Source organism: Aristolochia californica, unplaced genomic scaffold (assembly GCF_029961685.1).
Source record: "Aristolochia californica isolate CCGP_79_NKW_82.1479 unplaced genomic scaffold, dmAriCali1.0.hap1 SCAF_5, whole genome shotgun sequence".
In the NCBI taxonomy this organism is placed as follows: domain Eukaryota; kingdom Viridiplantae; phylum Streptophyta; class Magnoliopsida; order Piperales; family Aristolochiaceae; genus Aristolochia; species Aristolochia californica.
In genome coordinates, this window is record NW_027182214.1 from 7,321,127 (window position 1) to 7,342,600 (window position 21,474).

The 21,474-nt window shown below is 37.9% G+C and overlaps 1 protein-coding gene across 1 annotated transcript; it reads right to left on the reverse strand.

The window, feature by feature from the left end:
* Window positions 1-9,933: 9,933 nt before the first annotated feature.
* LOC137965959 (abscisic acid 8'-hydroxylase 2-like) lies at window positions 9,934-12,986 on the reverse strand. Its single transcript, XM_068812370.1, has 8 exons — window positions 12,786-12,986; window positions 11,939-12,260; window positions 11,709-11,858; window positions 11,340-11,588; window positions 11,108-11,194; window positions 10,831-11,016; window positions 10,596-10,714; window positions 9,934-10,400 (listed from the first exon to the last, which is right to left on the reverse strand). Exons 1-8 carry the CDS (start codon window positions 12,971-12,973, stop codon window positions 10,241-10,243), a joined length of 1,461 nt encoding a protein of 486 aa, XP_068668471.1. The 5' UTR covers window positions 12,974-12,986; the 3' UTR covers window positions 9,934-10,240.
* Between the last annotated feature and the right edge of the window lie 8,488 nt (window positions 12,987-21,474).

The window sequence follows — 21,474 nt, forward strand, 5'->3', positions numbered from 1 at the left end:
TATGGCAGTAGAGTTCCAATCCTTCTATAAGATAATAGTACTATTCATCAAACCTCGGGTGCTTACACCCCTCAACTAAATGGTGTAGCTGAATAAATGAACTGTCATCTTCTTGAGGTGGCTTGCGCCCTACTTTACTATTTGAATGTGACCTACTTTTATTGGCCACATGCCATCCTCACAACTTGTTTTCTCATTAATAGATTGTCATCCTTCCTACTCAATCATAAATCTCATATTCCTTATTATTCCCTGGTGAATACCTATTTCTACTTTCCTTGAAGGTCTTTGGTTCTAATTATTTTTTATATGCCACATCTCCCCATAACACTAAGTTAGACCCATGGGCTATCAAATGTGTTTTTTTGGCTACTCTCACACCCAAAAAAGATACGTTATAACCCCTCTCTTATTAGATTGTTTGTATCTAGGAATGTGACATTTTTAAAGACCAATCTTTTTACTTCTCCAAGGATGTTCCTTCAGGTCTGTCTTCAATACCTATGGCCCCTAAACCTATTGTGCCTATTGATGCAAATATCTTTCTACAACCCTCTGAAGCATTGGTCGATGCTAAACATGTGGCATCTACGAATTCTTTTGAGGAAAGTTCTCATTCCTCCCCTATTTTTGGTCCACCAATTGATACTAGGCTCATTGCTCTTCGTAAGGAACCTCATATTTGTGTTAGGCCTACTACCTCTCACCCTATATCTAACTTTGTTTCTCATTATTGTTTGTCTCCTTCTTGTTGCCATTTCATTGCTTCTATTTCTTCAATATCTATTCCTCAATCATATTAGAAGGCAATGAGACATCTAGGATAGAAAGCAACAATGGAAGATGTTGAAGAGAAGATATGGAAGCCTCTTACATGACTCTCACAAAAAGCTATCTCACGGAGCTAGAATTAATATGGAGTCTTACAAGAGTCTCACAAAAAGAATTCTCACTGAAGAGTTTTATTTTAAAGGTGTTTTAGTTATGTTAGTCTTCTATATATGTTTAGTTATTTAATTATGATAGGACATATCTTTAAGTGTTAGGGTTTGGGTGTAATTCAGACAAAGGTAGTTTAATTGTAATTGGACTCTATTACTTTCCTCTATTATAAATAGGGGTACATGTACTCTGATTAAATTGAGTCAATAAAGTTTTTCTCTTTTCCATAAATTCTACATGGTATTAGAGGAGGTTCTATGAGTTGACTCGATCAACCCAAAGAGTTAATGTGATCCTTTTCAGATCTATTATCTCTAGCAGTTTAGATTCGTATCTACCTTTTTTTTCTCTTTTCAGTCCCTATACCCGTTGTTTGCTTTACGTTTCCACTACTATATTGAGATTTTAATATTGCATATTATATATTGACGGAGTTTATTCTCAGAATCATCTTCTTCTCTATTTTGTTTGTTGTTGCCTCGCTATTCTATTTTCGGGAGTTTCTGGTTCATCCCTGACGGAAGTTGCTGATTATCTTGCTGGATAATTTCCTCCATGAATAAGAGAGGTTCATCACTCTGTTCGAAAACACCATTGAGGAAGAAATTTTGTTATGGAAACATGATCTGGATCTGACTACTGATTTTTCAAAAACTCTGCTTATTGCCAACTAGTTTATTGTTGTCATCTTACGCATTATCAGATCATTTCTAAAACTCCCAATTATGTACAAATCCATATCACTGTCATTGCTGCCTCTTCTAGATTTTTCTACTATCTTCATAAATATTATGATAGATAATTTGGAAACTTCTCCTCCACCGGGTCATCTCTTTGCTAGCATTAGATTCTGAAGATCTTTCTTATTTTGGAAAAATTATTCACCATTACTGGTACTGCTTAACTGCTGATTTCTGGAAGTTATTCGCGGGCCTTTCCATACCGAGTTCATCACCAACTTTAGAGGAAGACAACTCAGTTGTGTTTCTACTTCTGCTCGTTGGGCGGAGAGGGTTTTGTTTCTAAATCGAACCTGCTCTCTGGTTTCCGCTGTTATTTCGTTGTTGCTTCTTTGGGATATTACTGTTGTTAATCCGAAAGATATCTCCTCTTCTAATTTTCAAAAACTCCTCTGCCATTCCATTATGTCGAGTCTCTCTCAAAAAGTTTCCTGCCGTGGTTGCCGTTTCTGGAAGCTGCTCTCCCGCTCTGTTCATCGTCAGGGAAGAAGACAACTACCGATTTAATTTTTCCTAAGTTACGAAAAATTAAACCAGCACTGGTTCAGCCTGAGTCTCAGACCGAACCTGCCCAAGTTCACCCAATGATGATTTTGCTGAATCAAGCTTACTGCTTCTGCACCAATCTACCGAGTTAACTTTCGCCAACTCAGTTTGGGTCAACACTTATTTTTTGCCTCGATTACACGTGTTCAAGTCTCAAGTTCTATACATATTTATTCTACGGCTCAGTTATATTAGTCAACTATTTGACTCAGTTTGACTCAGTTCTCTATCTTTGGTTGGATTATTACTCGGTTCCAACATACTATTTGGTGCAACTTCCTTATTTCCTGATGAACTCGCTACGAATTATTTCATCTGTCTTTACCGGTTATCCACTGCTATACAACTGCACATGTCGTACATGTTATTTGGGCATTGACCCATTTCTGTTATTGCTATTGTGTCCCTTTGATTGAGACTTTATTTATGAAGAAGAACTCCTTGGTCACTTGCCTTGGGTTCATTATTTGCTGATTGTGTCGGCATTGGTTTGTCTTATGCGGAATTTGAATTTCTTAGAAAAATAAAGCACATGGTGACCTCAACAACCTATCTTCCTCTTTACCCATTACCCATTGGTTATTTGGCGATCTTTCTCCTACCATCCTTTATTTGACTCTCATGTACCTTTATTGGCTAACCACTTTAAAGCATTGTTTTGGTTTGTCCCTTTTATTTATATGGGTGTTGTTGATTTTCAGGAATCCACAATTGAGCTCGTGGAGAAAAAAAAGAAAGACACCCAATGGGAGAAAAATAAGAGGAAGAAGAGGTTATGAATTTATTTTCTAACCCTTCCCCTAAAGCTCAATTATAGATTAATCAACCTACAATATTATAATTATGCCCCTGGAACTTAACCTAATTACATCAATCATGATTATCCAAATCTACATAAATCAAGGGAAGATAAATCAATTACAGTAATCTAGGAAGATTTGCCAAATCTTCCAACTCATATCATATGGATTCTAGCTCGCCAACTCATGTGATAAGGATTACAGCTCATGTGATGACTCATCATGCCACCTCACGTGACATTGTGGGTCCATATCTTATGGGCTTGGACCCATCTTCCAACACACTTGGATATGAGGGCCTTCCTTGGTCATTTGGGCTTGGGCCCATCCTCTAACACTCCCCTTCAAGCTGGGGGTGAGAGAACATCATGAACTCCCAGCTTGCAGAAAATGGTGTATAGGATCTTCTTGTATAAAAATGCAGTCTTCTATATCTTCCAACACTCCCCCTCACACTGGTGGTCTCTTCCATGAGGCCTAGCCGGCATAAGATAAGTGAGAGTAAAATCACTTCTAGTCGTATGATATTGCTCTATACTCCAGTCATAGTCCATGCTGGATGTAGGGCACACTCCTATCTTCTATAGGTAGTGGGTCTATATGCAATGCTCAAAAGTGTAATAAAGCTCCTCTATCACCGTGTTTAAACCTTAGACATTGACTCTCAAGTGGTAGGAGTAATAAAAGCCAATTAAGGGGGGTAATGGATAATTACCCAAAAGATAATATTTTGGGGCCAACTTGGCTTTCGTCATCCACCAGAATAGCCAATACTGATAAAATCAGCAACTGAGAAGTCCTTCTTCAATAATAATGTCTCATCCAAAGAGACACAATAGTTGCAAATGAAATGGACTTGGGCCCATATAACATGAACAAAAATAATAAAAATCCTTGTAAAAAGACCCATGAAATAATCCGGTGCGAGTATCTGTACCAATTAATATGTTGACCAAGGAATATATTGCGAATACTTCGAAATAATAATCCAGCCACATAAATAGAATCGAGCCGTGCCGAGTCATATAGTAGACCAATATAGCCGAGTCACAGAAGAATAGGTATAAAACTTGGGACCCAGACCCATATAACCGAGGCAGAAAAATAAGTGGGTCAAGTCAGGTTGACTGGACCAAGTTGACTCGGGACAAGTTTACCCAAGTTGAGTTGACCCAACCCGCTGGGTTAACTCGAGCAAAACAAAATGAGTCAGCACCCGCCCACTGGCTTAACCCGGTTAACCAAACATACCCGGTTAGCGAATTAAAAACGTTGCACCAAAGTTGGCAATTTATCATTGTCTTCCTCCCCACAACAGCAAGTCGTCTTCCCCTCTTCAGAATAGAGTGGAACAATAACAAACCAGAGGGAGAGATCGTCGTGGCACCAACTCAGGTAAATATTTTTCGGAAAGGGAAATCAGTATCGCCTAAAACAAATCACCAACAGATAGACGTCTTTATCTTCTTGAAGCATCGTTGGTGAGTTCCACAGATAGCGGGATAGCACAGAGCATATCACTAATGAACTAGAGATAACAACGAACAACGAAACTCCAAGAAGATGACAAGATGAATTTTCGAAACCAACAGCGGGTTGTGATCAACAACTTCTAGAAATAGAAGATCCGGTAGATTAACTTGGTGGAACCAGCAGAGAGACAATGACTGAACTAGAGATTCTCGGAGAAGCAACGACGAAGAAACAACAAAGAAATCTTTTTGAAATAAATCAATCCTGTAGAGAGAGGATTAAACAACAACTTAACTCAAAAATATCGTCTGGATTAATCCACATAAATGGACTGGACAATGGCCTTCCAGAACTAAACCTTCCATAATAAGAATACTAGAGTAGATCCTGTGTTGGCTCAGATGAGAGCAGATACCAGTCGGATGTTAGCAGATAAGGCCAAGCTAGATCACTGGGTATCAAATATGATCAATATGGAAGACTTTCTGGAAGACTTCCATAAATAAGACATACAATAGCAGATTGTAACAGAGACGTCCAAACAACAATGGAAAAATGGAAAATTCTACTGTCAAGGAGATACTTATCTGTGACGTTCAAACAGAAAGATCAATGCTGGCACCGGAGGACGACCCCAACAATGCTACATGGAATACCGGTGTAGTTTTTGATCATGGCTACATTTACATTCACGCATGGAGATAGAGAAGGCACGGTAATGAAATGAGAAATCACACAAAGTAGTGCAATAGTAGAGTATACAATCAGGCAAATGCCAGACTAAAGAGAAGATTAGTGAGTCAATTTGTTTTATGGCTCACACTGTATACCAAGATGCCAAGTCAGGTTTATTGTGAGACTGGATTAAGAACTATGCTGGAGACAGAAGAACTCGGTGTCTCCATTCTTCAAGATCTTCATCAAGAACGCTAGTGCACTTTCACTCGGTGTCTCGCTTTCACCAGAAGCTCTTTCACTTCGTTGATTAATTGAAGCAAAGGAGACAAGAGATCTGATCTTGGCTTGCCCATCTTTTGTGGCTATGGAACCGAGCAAAAAGATTTGTTCATGAAGTCACCATTTCAGGGAGAAAAGATAACTAGGAAAAATAAAAACCAGATTTTTTTGGAGGTGAAGTTATAAAAAAATTATAAGCAAGAAGAGCAAAAGAAAAAAATGAGTTTTTGGAATCTTGAAAACCATACTACGAGTCCTGAAAATCAATGCTCTGATACCATGTTGATTTTTAGGATCCCATGATTTAGCTCATGGAGAAAAAGAGAAAGACACCCATTGGGAGAAAAACAAGAGGAAGAAGAGGTTATGGACTTATTTTCTAACCCTTCCCCTAAAGCTCAATTTATAGATTAATCAAACTATAGTATTAAAATTATGCCCTTGGAACTTAACCTAATTACATCAATCATGATTATCCAAATTACATAAATCAAGGGAAGATAAATCAATTACTTTAATCTAGGAAGATTTGTCAAATCTTCCAACTCATGTGATAGGGATTCCAACTCGTGTCAAATCTTCCAACTCATGTGATAAGGATTCTAGCTCATGTGATGACTCATCATGCCACCTCACGTGATCATAGTGGGTCCCACCAGCTCGTGTGATCATGGTGGGTCCATATCTTATAGGTTTGGGCCCATCTTCCAATACTCTTGGATATGAGGGCCTTCCTTGTTCGTATGGGTTTGGGCCCATCTTCTAACAAGTATTTTAAATCCATTAAAACTTTTTATATATGTTTGTGGGTCTTTTATTGTCGTCTTGTGAATGACAGGCATTACCCATTTTAGTGATTATTATCACTATATTTGTTTGAAATCCTTTGAGTTTGGTTTCGACTTATGTTTTATCACCCATTTCTACCCTTTGAGAGTTTGTACCTAGTGTCGTACTTATACTTGGGACACCACGATGGAGGAGCTTATTACTACATCTATGTTATTTGGTTCAAGTTGGGATCACTGCCATTACCTCCCAGTTTGATGGGGAAAAGTAGAAGATGAAGTACAAGAAAGAGATATTTTATTCCATATGTTGTGGTAATTTTAATGTGACAAAAATATTTAAGAAAGGGGGAGAATAAAAGATGAAGTTTTTGCATCTATGAAAAAAATTTTGTAGCAAAGAAAATTGAAGATCAAGAATCCTTTTCTTTGCAAGTTGAAGTTATAAACTCTAGCTTGAGGGGGAGTGTTGAAGAGAAGATATGGAAGCCTCTTAGGTGACTCTCATAGTAAGCAATCTCACAGAACCAGAATTAACATGGTGAAATCTTACAAGAGTCTCACAGAAGAGTTTTAGTTTAAAGGTGTTTTAGTTATTTTAGTCTTCTATATATGTGAAGTTATTTAATTATTTTAAGACTTATCATTTAATGTTAGAGTTTGGGTGTAATTCAGACAAGGGTAGTTTAATTGTAATTGGACTCTATTACTTTACCACTAGTATAAATAGGGGTTTATGTACTATGATTACATTAAGTAAATAAATTTTTTCTCTTTTTCATAAATTCAACAGAAAAGTAAATGATTGCCTTATATGAGAATCAGACTTGGACTTTGGTTCTACTTCCTATTGGTAAGAAACATGTGGGTTGTAAATGGATCTTTGTTGTTAAACATAATTTGGATGGTTATGTGGCTCGCCTCAGAGCCCATCTTGTAGCGAAGGGGAACACTCGATGTTATGGAGTTGACTACGAGAAAACTGTCTCCCTTGTGGCTAAGTTAATTTGGTATGTATTTTGTTATCACTCGGTGCTAATTCTTCTTGGTCGGTCTATCAACATGATGTGAAGAATGTTTCCTCAATGGTGATATTAAGGAGGAGATTTATATGCTTCAACCACCTAGATTTGTGGTTGAGGAGTCCATATACAGGTTGCAAAAATCCTTATATGGCTTAAAATAATCTCCTTGGCTTTCTTTGAAAAATTTAGCCAAGAGCTGGCAACCTTATCACATAAGTTGGACGATTAAGAAAGACTCACAAAGATAACCATAAGCTAGTTGGAAGATCAAGAAGAACTCACAAAGATAACCACGAGCTGACATCTTTATCTTATGGTCACATCATAGAAGAGTTTGAGTTATGTTTGTCTTCTATTTATATTGAGTTATTTAATTATGCTAAGGTTTATCCTTAAGTGTTAGAGTTTGGGTGTAATTGGGACAAATGTAGTTTTATTGTAATTGAACACTACTACCTTCCTCTATTATAAATAGAGATTCATGTACTTTGATTATAATAAGTTAATGAAGTATTTCTCTTTTCCATAAATTCAACAGGTTTAACCAATGTTGAGCAGGTCATTCGGTATTTATATAGAATACCACAAAGTAAATGGTATTACTAGCAATATATATGGACGATATTGTTTTGACTGGTAGTGATACAGACAACATAAAGGAAGTCAAATAGAAGATTAGATAATGATTAGGACATTGAGAGGGATTAGATAGGAGGAAGGAAATTTAGGGAAGAAGGGAAACAGTATATTCTCAAAAATATCAATAATGAAAACATTTAGTCCTATTTTAGTAAGAGTACACAAGGGCTTTAATTTTTGGAGTAAGGTCTCAAGATCCCTCCAAGTATTCTAATTTTCATGTAATAGACCCAACAATTTAACCATGGCATACAAGTGTAATTGTTGAAGCAAAAAGGGATATATTTTTTAATATGGGTAAAAGGAGTGAATTCTAAAGATAAGAGTTAAACACTTTAGTAGGGAAGATGAAGACTTGAAGCATAAAGGCTATAAGTAGTTGAGCACATGCAGAGGAGTTGATCCCTTCAGTTAAAGAAATAAAGAACTAAAGTCACAAGGAGTTGATCACTATAAGCAATCAGTTATAAATTTAAAAAGGAGTTGACCCCTTAGTAGGAGAGATAAATGAAGTACAAAAGTTTAGAGGCCAATCACATTACAAGTATTCAACCCCTTCGGTGGAAGAGCTAAAGACTTGAAGCACAAAAGTCTAGAGGATTCAGCCACATTAGAAGGAGTCGACCCCTTTGCAACAAAAACAATGGCAAAAGGTACTCAATCCCTTAAGTGAAAGAGCTAAAGATTTGAAGCGCAAAAGTCTAGAGGACGCGGCCACATTAAAAGGAGTCGACCCCTTTGCAGCAAAAACAATGGCAAAAGGAGTTAACCCCTTAAAACAATGAATTTTTTAAAATAAAGGAGTTTACCCATTCAATAGGAGAGTTAAAGACATGGAGTACAAAAGTATAGAGGAGTCAATCACATTAAAAAGAGTGGACCCATTTGCAATAGAGACGCAAAAGGAGTTGACCCCTTAAAATAATGAGTTTTTAAAATAGGAGTTAATGTACTTGTGAATACAAAAGCATAGAGGTAGAAAAAGAAGTCAACCTCTCGAAACAATGATTTTTAAATTACAGGGAAGAAAAAAAAAATAGTCAACTACTTAAGAGGAGTGAACTACATGAATCTTACTAAAGGAGGCCAAAAATTCAAAAATGAGTTCACCACTTTTAAGGAGCAAAAATCAAGTAGACATAATATCAAGCCTAGATAAGGAAGTTGTAACTCTCCAAAATGTTTAAGTAACTTACTGCCATGTTTAACAACAAAAAAGAGATTTAATACATCTATTTCATAATTTTTAGACTCAGGTTTGGAGTCATTTTTGCTACATGATGAAAAAGTCACTTATAAATTGTAATGGTTAGTTTTGTGAACGTTAGTGAGCTTCCTATTTAACCCAAAATCTCCCCAGAAATTGTAACCTATGTGTGCATAGTGGTTTTCAAAGCTCTTAAGCCGTTTCACATCATTTGAGAAGTTTTTGCCTTCTCTAAAGCTCAAAAGGAAATTTGATGACCTAATTTTTTTATAGCTAAGTTTGGGCCAAATTATTTTAAAATGATATTGAATTCAGCTTTTGTAATTTGAATATTTGATTTATCAACTTCCCTATAAGACCCATGTTGCATTGCACATATTTCTCTTGCTTTTAATTTCCTATCATATTAGATATAGGTTGGGTGTAACCTATTATTAACCTTGATTGTAATATCCACCTATTTGATAGCTCTTAAAAATCCTTTCATGGGTTTAGGTAAGCATAAGTGTTAAGCAAGTGTTGTCCATTGGACCGTTAGGGTCTACTTTTGCAGGAAGATATTTTCCGTTACTAAGCCAGAGCTAAAGATGTTTGTTCAGGAGGAAGTGAAGCCACGTCGCGGCACACAAAGCAACTGCAGAGACGTTCACGGGATAAAGCCGCAGAGCAGCGCAGGTTCAGAAGTTGAGCTCTGAACTCAAGGTCCCCCCACCCCCCCCCCCCTCCGCTTCCGTCGGAATAACCAGAAACTGAAAGAAAATCTGGATTATATCTTTTTCGGAAACATGAAAAGGGAAAATCCATTTGGACAGAAAAGAGCCATTTTGAATCAGAGATTTTTAGCAGTCTGTAGGCTTATATACATTTAAAGCCACTCGTACATGATCCTCAAAACACACCAGCCTCTTACACAAACGCCAGCATGAAAAAAAAAAAAAAAAAAAAAAAAGCTTGCGGAAGAACCTCCATTTTGTTTTCCTTTTTCCGTTCTTTTTTTTTTTTTTGTAACCCTCCTCTGCTTGTTGCTTTCTACTGCTTCATATGTTCGTTCCAATGTATAAGAGAGGTGAGGAGGAGAGGGGAAGGGTGAAGATCAGGTAGACGGGACCATGGAATCTTCAAATTAAAGGGGACGACGGATGAGCTTTGTGTGATTCGGACCGCCGACACTTGTCATCGTCGTCCTCCTCCTCTTCCTTGGGGAGAATCTTATGGGCAAACCTTGTTTAGGAACGGGGAAAGGGCCGTACTGTATTCCGTTGTTGTCTCCCATTACTTCCCACCTGTCATGTCCGCCAGCGATGGAAACAAAAAAGCCAAAAATAGGAGACAAAAAAAATTAAACTTTCCTTCTGAATCTAAATAATTTAAAATTCGCCTTCGAACAAACTTCTATTAAAATTTTCTATTATTTATTATCCGTCTCTGAAAATGGTCCAAGGGGAAAATTTTCCTGTGAGAGCGAGAAGATGCTAAACCTTAAGTTAATGGTGAGGTGGTGGAGCAGGATGAGTATTTCGAGCTTGGCCAATTCATTTCCAGGACAGGAGTGAACTCCCTTCCCGAATGGCATGTACGTGTTGGGCCGTGGAGGTACCTGAGAGGATTCATAAAAAAAAAAAAAATCAAACAAGAAAAAAAAAATTATTCGAAACTTTTTTTCCTGTAATTGATAATTTCCATTTTCAACTAATCTGCAGAAGTAAAAAAGACCTCGAATCTTGAAGGATCGAACTTCTCAGGATGCGGAAAGAAATCTGGAGAGTGATGGATGTTTCGGAAGAGCGGGAGAACCTTCCAACCTCTTGGGATTATATAGCCCTGGAATTCTACGTCCTCCACTGCTTCTCTAAACGTAAACGACAAAATGCTTGCTGCTCTCAGAGTCTCTTGAATTACCTGCAGTAATCTCTCATGGTTTCAGGTCCATCTTCATAATTTCTTTTTCTAACTGTGGAAGGGATTCTGTAGTTTTGTCAGTGTGAATTACCCGGCTAGTCAAAGGCATTAGTCTGGTGTCTTCCCATGTCACTCCACGTTCGTCGTTCATTCTTCTTTTAATGGCTTCCTGTTCCAACTGCCACAGTCGAGAATCGTATTTTTTTTACTCTAATTTCCTTGTCAACCAAAATCCGACTTTGGAAAATGAACGATAGTTATCCTCACCAAAATATTAGCTTTTAGAATAAAGTTAATAACCAGGTAGGGAAGGAAGCTCGTACCGTGACGGACTCCAGGAGGTCTTCATGGTCAGCCAAATACTTTAAGACCCAGGTGAGAACGCTTGCAGTCGTGTCGTGAGCTGCGAAAATCACCCCGATTACGTTATCAGCCACCTGGGAATCACTGAGGCCAAAAAACTCCTCGTTTCGAGAATTCAGCAGCATGTCTAACAACCCTTCCCGATGTTTCTTCTCATCCCTTCTCTTCTCTATCATGTTTATCAGAATTTCGTGGAGATGCTTCCTCGCCTGCAAAAAAACTCCATCACGTAAGTGCTATTTTTCTCTTCAACAGTCTATAACCTTCGAATATCAGTCATCAACGGGGACTCCAGTGAAGACCAAAACAACCGCCATTGTTTTTATTACCTTCAGCGCTTTGTGGTAGGATGTTCCTGGTATGTTAAAAGGCATGGAATTGTATCCTTCCTCCACGCGAAAATATAACTTCTTGATGCCTTCCGTCTCCAAATTATGATCGGGACCGAAGACGGCTAGCATTGCAACAGCGAAAGCAAACTACAGAAACAGAAAAGACTTTTTTTAGTGCATGGAAGCTGGCTTGGTCTAGGAGATGCTCCTGGAGGTGAAATTCCTACCCTTTTCATTTCATGGAGAGTATTAATGGTCGTCTTCTTCTCCCAAACCGGGAGGAATTTCAAAACAAGTAGCTCGATCTCGGAGACTAAACTTCTAATTGCGTAAGGAAGGAAGGATGCTTGGACCAGCTTCTTAAGCTTGTTATGATACTCCCCTCGGTGAAAGAATAGAGCTTCTGGTCCTATCATCTTCTCTTTGCTAGGAGGGTAAGTCGGTTTGAACAAGTGAGCTCGACTCACCAGTACAAATTTTGCAGCTTCTGGGGTCGAAATCATGACGCAAGGACATCCCAGTATATGTGTCTTGAAGATATCTCCGTACCTGGAGAGGCAAACGAGTAAAGAAACACAAAATCCTATTCTCATGGATCAAATAAAAAAAAAAAAAAAAAGGACCCAACGTGTCCTCGATTATATTCCTCTTAAACATTCAAATAAACACAAAATAAAACATTTTCCCACTACGGAAGGGAACGACATACGTTAAATAAAAATCCAACAACCCGATATTTCTTAGTTAGACAGATTCAGACGGCAACATAGAATCAAAGAGTCGCATTTTCTAGGCTCAGGACCTCTATAACAGCGAAAAGGGGGGAAAAGGACAAAATCGCTCGTATTCTCCGTCGGTACTTTAATTCTTTGTAGGAAGAAATGAAGTGTAAAACCAAAGAAGAAGAAAGCCAAACAAAACCAAAAGATCGCCAAAGCTCGCAGAGGGAAACAAGCATCGGCAGGGATGAAGGAAAGCAAAGAAATAAACCATTCGTTTCCTCTGCTTTCCTTTAATAGGCAGTAAAGCTTACAGAGTCTATAGTTGGGTTGGTAGCATGTCACATATGTTTACCGTTTCTGCTTTCCGGAGAAGAAGGTGTTTGGGTTTTGGGTGTAGAGCTTGAGTGTCTCGCCTATGTAGGGCCAGCCCATGGACCCCGGAGGCAGTCTTTTGGGCTTCGGCCGGATCCATGGAAAGAAGAAAAGGAGCCCCAGGGAGAGCAGCAGTAGCAGCAAAAGATTGAAGAGAAGGGCGTGCATGGTAGAGAGTTGGAGACGAAGGAGAAAGATAGAACGCCGAGCAGAGCGTCCCTCTCTCTCCCTTTATATAGACGTTATGGTACTGTGAGACGCAACGCCATGCCTCAACGTGGTCTTTACCAGTCGCTGGCTCTCTCCTCATCGCCCATGGCGACCCGCTCCACCTAGTCCACAGGACACGTCACCCTCACGACTGCCCGTGATACCTTGCAAAAGACCGTCCGTGGTTCCAAGGGGAGTACACAAAGTGGAGGTCCAGCGACACTCGTACAGTGCCTCCTGCCACCTCGTGACCTTTTTGTAGCAGGAGAGAGAGAGAGAGAGAGAAAAGGTTAGAGGTTAGAGGTTAGAGGTTCGTGCGACTTGCATTGGCGGTGCGCTCGCGGCTGAATTGAAGAAGCCTTCTATTTTGGGGAAAGCAGGGGCTAACGTGCGGGCATGGCGTCTACGAAGAAGACGAAGTTGCATTTCGAGGCTACTAAGGTCGGTACTAGAGAGAGTGACCCCGGCATCAGCTGCTCCATCTCGGAATTTGGTGTCCATTACACCCGGTCCATTGGTCCTTTCCTAACTGCCTCCAACTTGACCCAGACCTGGTTCTCTTGCCCGATGTTTGAACCCAGCCGGAGTCGTCGCTAAGTGGAGGCGTGGCCAGAAATCTCGTCAGTGAGCTGCAACGCGTACGGTCCTCGCCGGTGAGAACACGTGGCAGACGGAGGTTGAAGAAATGATTCCGCTGTGCCCCACCTTATCATTGTGGATTCGTGATATGTTGGACGGCGATTGGGCTCGTGTCAAGCAATTGAAGTTGATTTAAGTTGAAGTTCCACCGAGGGAATGAATGCACAGATGCGGAGACTTTATGGAATAATATTATGTTATTAGATTTAAAGAATGAAGCCCTTTTTTTGCTTCCCTCTCTTAACTAACAAGTGTACAAGATGTGGACCACGAGTTGCTAGAGATGGTATGGGATTTTTTATTTTTTTTAATTTTTATTGGAACTTATGCCCACTTATAAAGACACATAGAATGGACTCTAATAGTGTTGCTAGTATACATAGATATGTAATTTCTGATCATATTCAAATTTTTGCCAATTATGATTTAAAAAGAGTGAAGCATGAAGAATGTGGTTGTCAATGTCTCCTCCACCTCTATGCTCAATTTGGGGGTTATGGGACTAATAACTACCTTGCGACCGCATGTTTCAAACACATATTGTATATGAATTATTGATATTGACTTCACTGGTGACCTCAAAATAGAGGAGAGGATCATCCGCCCAATCACAAACTTCCTCGTAAACCCCCTCACCAAAATCCTCCTCAAGCCTTCCAGAAAAATGTAAAGTTTATAAGTCGTCTTTGCACAAATTTTAGTGAAAGAAACATTAATTTTCACTATGATCAATCAATCCTTTTAAGAGGGAAGCTCATAATTATTATCATGATCTCTCTCCAAAGTCAAAAATATTTTAAAAAAGAGTTATGACTTTTGCAACTATCTTATACAATAAGAGCAAGAATTGATCTGACTATTGAATCTAGAGTCAACTACAAACCAACTACTATTATATCAGTTAAGTGTGTCACAATCTTTGATGACTCGTTGCTTTAAGTGCATTCTTGAATAATTTCTTTGTGATTTTTAATTTTTTATAATTTAATGGTCAGAATATAACATAAGATTTGTGTTTTTATTGAATTTTCAACATCCAATAAAATACATGTTAGGTATCTCAACCATATATCAAAAACTACAATGCTGATGGAATACTAAAACTCTGGCCCTCAAACTTGTCCAACACTAGATTGACCCAAACTGGTGTCTACACCCCAAGTTGGGTTTTATAAGTTCATAAGAACCAATCACGCTTTTATGTAGATGTTGATAATTGGCCACTTTATGACAACTTTCACTCTAGAGAAAGTTTTGTAGCTCTGTGACAACTCTCAATTTGGAACTATGTAACCCTTTTTCATAGGTGACCCTTTTATGGGATTTGGACTCATTGTATAATGCCTACTCCAATGGAAAAGAGGGTTAACAAAATTTTAACTTTGGTGTAAGAAGAGAAAAGGGGAGAGAAAGGAGAGGCTAAACTAGAGAGAGAAATAATATACAAACAAATTTCTTGGAAACACATGAGCAAGGGTTGGAAGCCCTACATTGACCTATTTGTATTCAACTTCGTTATGAAATAGCCTAGTGAAGTCAATAAAATGACACATCCTTGCCTTCACGTGTCAGATACCTCGACAATATGACAAAAGCTTCATTGATGATGCAATACAAAAAAATCTGATCCCTTGAACTTGTCTTAGACTTAATTGACCCAACTTGGTGTCCACACCCCATGTTGAGTCTTATACACCCATAACAATCAATCACACTCTTATGTCGATGTTGATAACAACCCACTTTATGACAACTGTTACTTTGGATAATATAGCTCTTTTTAACTCTTCGACGACTCTCAATTTGGTACCATATAGAGAAGAGGATGAACAAAGTTTCAACTTTAGATTGAGAAGATCAAAAGGGAGAGAAGTCTGAGACTAAACCAAAGAGAGAAATGATATACAAACAAAATTCTTGGCAAAAGTTGAGCTAGGGTTGGAAGCCTTACATCTACCTATTTTTATGCAACTTCTTTATGAATAACTGAGTGAAGTCATAAAATCACACCTCCTTTCCCTCACTTATGCGCGCCTCATGCATGTGAACCAAGATTACAATTTCGCTCCCTTAACTTAAAAACGCTTTTGCCTCTTATTATATGAAAATAAATACTAAAATAAGCACTCAAATATTGATATAAGACAAATAAGAATGAAGAAATAACTTTGGTTTGTAAACAATGATACATAAGTCAAAACAATTAAACATGATGTCAAACTTGCACAATAAAACAATTAAATAAAAACAGTCATTAAAATTGTCTTTTGTTTGTATATGCCCCTCCTTTAACATGGTTCAATACAAGATTACTTTGGAAATTAGGTTGATGTATGAGGTACCAACAAAGGCACTCACTTGTGAGTCCACTTTGGTAGAACAATGACTTTATAAGAACATCTTCTATGTACATAATGAGATTTTATAATCAATGAAATCTTAGAAGAAGTTAGGCACTTATCAGTGTCACGAAGTGGAGAAGTTTGGATCATGAGAGTAGCGTAACATTTATCAACAACATGCCCTCCACTTATTATGAGTAAATCCAGTAAAAGAGACAGTTCACAGGTGTCGCCGTTCCAATGTTATCTTTCAATTGTTGCGGCCAATATTGCTGCCCAAGATTGACATATTATCAGTTATCACTATCATGCTACCGAGCATCTTCTGTTCCTTTCAGGGCCCAAGCTTCATTCGAGTGATCTGTAAAGCGAAAAACTTCACCGTTCTTGCTCGATCCTACAAACGAGAAAACAAACAGAACGGATGATGGCCTCTTTGGTGTAGTCGACCTGATGTCAAATCTACATGAAAGTAACTCTTCCAATATACAGTGGTAGATGGGGAAGATTGTATCCGAATCTGCGCGTGGCGATTTGGGTAAGTCGATACTGTTGCACGGACTGTGTTCGGTCGGCTTACTCAAATCGCCACGCGCAGATTCGGATATCTTCGTTTTTCTCTTTTGAGCTCAGAGAGCAAAGACTCCAAACGTCTCCCATTTTTCAAAGTTCGGTACAGACTAATGCTAGTTGCTTTGGCAGGAAGCTCTTCAATGGCGGCGCTCACGATAACCAGTTTGGAGTAGATGCGGAGCCTGCCAGCTTAGGTTAGATGCACTATAAGAAGCTTTGTGAAGCTGGAAACCCACGTACTGCTTTCATCCTGCTTTTACACAGACGTCTTCTTGGAATCTCATCCATGCGCGCAGATCATGAGGAAGCGAGGATTGGGACGTCATGGGGCTCTTTATGCATGAAAGAGAGAACAGAGAATTAGGTTTGTAGAAAAGTGACTAGGAGAGTGATGGGATGGTGATCGGTCAGAAGTACAAGTATGGGCGATTTCCAGATTTGAAGCGTGATACATTTCAAGTCATGCCGTTAACTATTTGAACTGATCATCGTGATCCCTGGACAATCTCATCTTCTAATTTTCTAGTCTTCTTAGGTTTGGTTTTTCTTTTTTAGAGATAGCTAACAAAAAGAATCATGGATTGGACAATCTCATTGTTTGCTACCTAGTCATGTCAGCCATCTCCACTTTTACTAAATAAATTTCTGCTTACACGGTATATCCAAGCTTGATTATGTGACTAAGTTGAGTATGTAAAAACTTCAATATCATGAACTTCTAAATAACATAAATAAAATTCATGAACTCAAAATAGTACATCCTATCATGGTGTCAATTTTCGGCGAAAATATAACAGAGTTATCTCGTTTATCGCAGAGGCTCATGGATGATAACGTCCAGGCATGCCTCTACTAGATCAGACCTTACTTAAAACTCTCCCTTTCCATCAAAGGAGATCACCAAGCTGCAAGTCATTTATGTGAGAGGTTGTAACTGTTGTCGGTTACAACCGGCGACCACCCTTTGAGGGAAACCACCAAGCGACGGGTCATTTAGGTGATGGTTAGAGAACCGTCTAACATTCTCCCACTTGACCCATGCGCATACTTAATATGTATAATTAATTATTGATACATCTTCAAGAATGTTTCCTATAGATATAATATCCTTATACTCAAATAAAGAAGATCAAATTACATGAATGGTGGCGATAAGTCCTTTAGAGCAAGTATTCCTGTTCACGTATTACCATGCAACTATCTCCTTTGAATGAGAACCTTATGTGACACATTTCTTTATGAATGAATTTTCATAATGCTCATTCAGGATCATCTTATATTGTTATTCTCTAAACTTTATGTATACAACCAAATATGTGAAGACACAAATGAACTTAATGGACTTTTTTTTTATTGACAAATTACGATGCAAGCATAAAGGGAATCTCTATTACATAAATTAAATAATATAACCAAGTCCCATTTGTTAAACATGTCCCTTATAATCAACGGGTGGTAGACCTTTTGTCAATGGATCAACGATCATCTTTCCAGTGCTGATGTGTAACACAACTACGTTGTTTGCTTTGACATGTTCCTGAATAGCTAAAAATTTTATGTCAGTATGTTTACTACGACTTCTGCTCTTATTGTTCTTGGCCAAAAATACTGCTGCGGGGCTTCCTTGGTTGTACATGGACTCTATCACCTCCTCAACTATAAATAGAGGTGATTTTAACTCGGAATTATTCAAGCACTTCTTTTTTTCTCCTCTCTTGTATGAAGTTCTCTCTCTCTAATCTCTCTTATTTTCCTTCTCTTCTCTCTATACCCGAGAGCTTTTCTCTTTTTCTCTTTTTTCTTTCTCTCTCCCCTTGTTGGAGGTATTATTCATGGGGTCCTAAATTCAATGGGCCCATCTACCAACACTCTTGGATATGTGGGTCTTCCTTGGTCTTATGGGCTCTGACCCATCTTCCAACACACTTGGATAAGTGCGTCTTCCTTGGTTGTGTGAGCTTGGGCTCATCTTCCAATACTCCCCCTCAAGCTTGGGGTGAGAGAACATCATGAACTCTCAGCTTGCTGCAAATAATATATAGGATCTTCTCGTATAAAATGGCAGGTGCTCTCTTCTATGAGGCCCAGCTGGCATAAGATAAGTAAGAGTAAAATTACTCCAAGCTATATGACATCGCTCCATACTCCCGTTATAACCCATGCTGGATGTAGGACACACTCTTATCATTCTCAGGTAGTGGCACTCCTATATTTCGCAGGTAGTGGGTCTATACGTAGTGCTCAAAAGTGTATTAAAACTCCTCCATCACCGTGTCCCTCCACAAGACAACAACTCTCAAGTGGTAGGAGTAATAAATGCCAATTACGGGGGGTGGGGGTGGGGGTAACATTTATCTAGTAATAAACTCCTCCATCCCAACCCAAGCACCGACTCTCACAAGTAGAAATGGGTTATAAATGCCTATCATTCACAAGACGGCGATAAAAAACCCACAGGTATATATATATAAGTCTCAATGGACTTCAAATACCCATATACGAATATATGTATGGACTTAAACTCCCAAGTGAAGCAACACGCAAAAGGTTGGCCCAAAGATGTCTATGAGAGTCAAATAACGGATGGTAGGAGTAAGGTTGTCAAATAACCAATAGGTAATGGGTAAACAGGAAGATAGGATGTTGAGGCTACCACTTCTTCAATAATAATGTCTCATCTAAAGAGACATAATAGTTGCAGCTGAAACGGGTTTGAGCCCATATAGCACGAACCAAAATAATAAAAATCCTTGTAAAATGACCCATAAAATAATCTGATGCGAGTATCTGCACCAAATAATATGTTGACCAAGGAATATGATGTGAATACCTCAAAATAATAATCAGCCTAAGAAATAGAATCGAGTCAAGCCGACTCAGGTATCACCAATAATGACCATAATTATTATTGCGAGTTAGGATTCTTGGTTTTCAATTTTCTTTGCTGCAAAAATTTCTTCTTAGATGCAAAAACTTCATCTTTTTGTTCCCCCTTTTCTTGAATATTTTTGTCACATTAAAATTACCACAACATATAAAATACGTCTTTCTTGTACTTATTTTTCTACTTCTCTCCCTCAAGCTGGGAGGTAATGGCAGTGATCTAGCTTGAACCAAATAACATATATGTAGTAATAACAATAGCAATAACATGATAATGAAAATCAAAGAAAGATAGGATGATGGGGCCACAATGTTCTTTATTCAAATCTTCGCCAGAATAACCAATGCTAATAATAGATAGCAACCGAGGAGTCCTTTCATAATAAAATCTCAGTCAAAGAGACACAATATAAATAACGAAAATGAGGCCAATACCCAAATAATATATACAAAATTTTTAGTAGTATAGCAGTAGATAACCGGTAAATAATGAAAGTCCTTAAGAGTAATAAGGACACATGAAATAATTCAGCTTAAATTCAGATTTTTCAATACAATAGGACACCAACATGGCCTTTGATTCTTCGAAAGTGAATATATCCTTAAATATAGATCAGATTGATATAAAACTTTCTCCTTATGAAAATAGACTTAAATAAATAATATATACAAAATGAGACACAATAGCAACCGAGGAGTCCTTTCATAATAAAATCTCAGTCAAAGAGACACAATAGCAATAACGGAAATGGGGCAATGCCCAAATAATATATACAAAAGTTTTAGTAGTATAGCAATAGATAACCGGTAAATAATGAAAGTCCTTAAGAGAAATAAGGACACATGAAATAATTCAGCTTAAATTCAGATTTTTCAATACAATAGGATACCAACATGGCCTTTGATTCTTCGAAAGTGAATATATCCTTAAATATAGATCAGATTGATATAAAACTTTCTCTTTATGAAAATAGACTTAAATAAATTTCATTCAAGTATAACTTCTCTTCATTAAATATACGTCTATTGAGATATGTAATTTGATAGATTTTGGTCTCTGTAATTTGGCCGAACTAAGTACTCATTCTCCTTTTGTCAGCATGACCATTGACTCTTCTAAGATCAATATCTTCATATAAAAAACTCAGATCGAGAATTTGTTGAATAGGTAAGAAAATAAACATATAGATCTTTCTTTTGATATATAATTTTCTATATAAAGTTTCGTTCTTGATAGCATAAAATAGCTTGGAAGTTGAAGCTTTCTGCTGCAGCTTGAACCTATTTTGCAATCTGACCTTCGCTGATTCAAATATGGATTTCTCTTTGTAGATAACTCCAATTAAAAAAAATCATTTTTCCTTGGAAATTTGACTCAAATATCTTTCCATAAATATATAATTTTTAATATGAAAAGCTCAGTATAGAGGTGAAAACATAAATCAAATAACTGGTATAGGGACTAAAAAAAGATAAATATGAACCTAAACTGCTAGAGATAATAAATAAAAAAAGATCACATTACCTCTATGGGTTGACCGAGTCAACTCACAGAACCTGCTCTGATACCATGTTGAATTTATGAAAAAGAGAAATACTTCATTAACTTAGTGTAATCAGAGTACATGAACCTCTATTTATAATAGAGGAAGGTAGTAGAGTCCAATTAGAATTAAACTACCTTTGTCCCAGTAACTCCCAAACTCTAACACTTCAAGATAAGTCCTAGCATAATTAAATAACCCAATATAAGTAGAAAAATAACATAACTCAAACACATTTAAACTGAAACTCCTCTATGAGACCTGCTTCAATAATAATTGTGGCTCTGTTCTACTTCTTATGCCACCTCACGTGATCATGGTGGGTCCCATATCTTATGGGCTTGGGCCCATCTATCAACACTCTTGGATATGTGGGTCTTCCTTGGTCTTATGGGCTTGGGCCCATCTTCCAACACAAGAATCATAAGCCTTAACATGTCTCAAATCATAGGCAACTTGCTGATATGTTCACAAAATT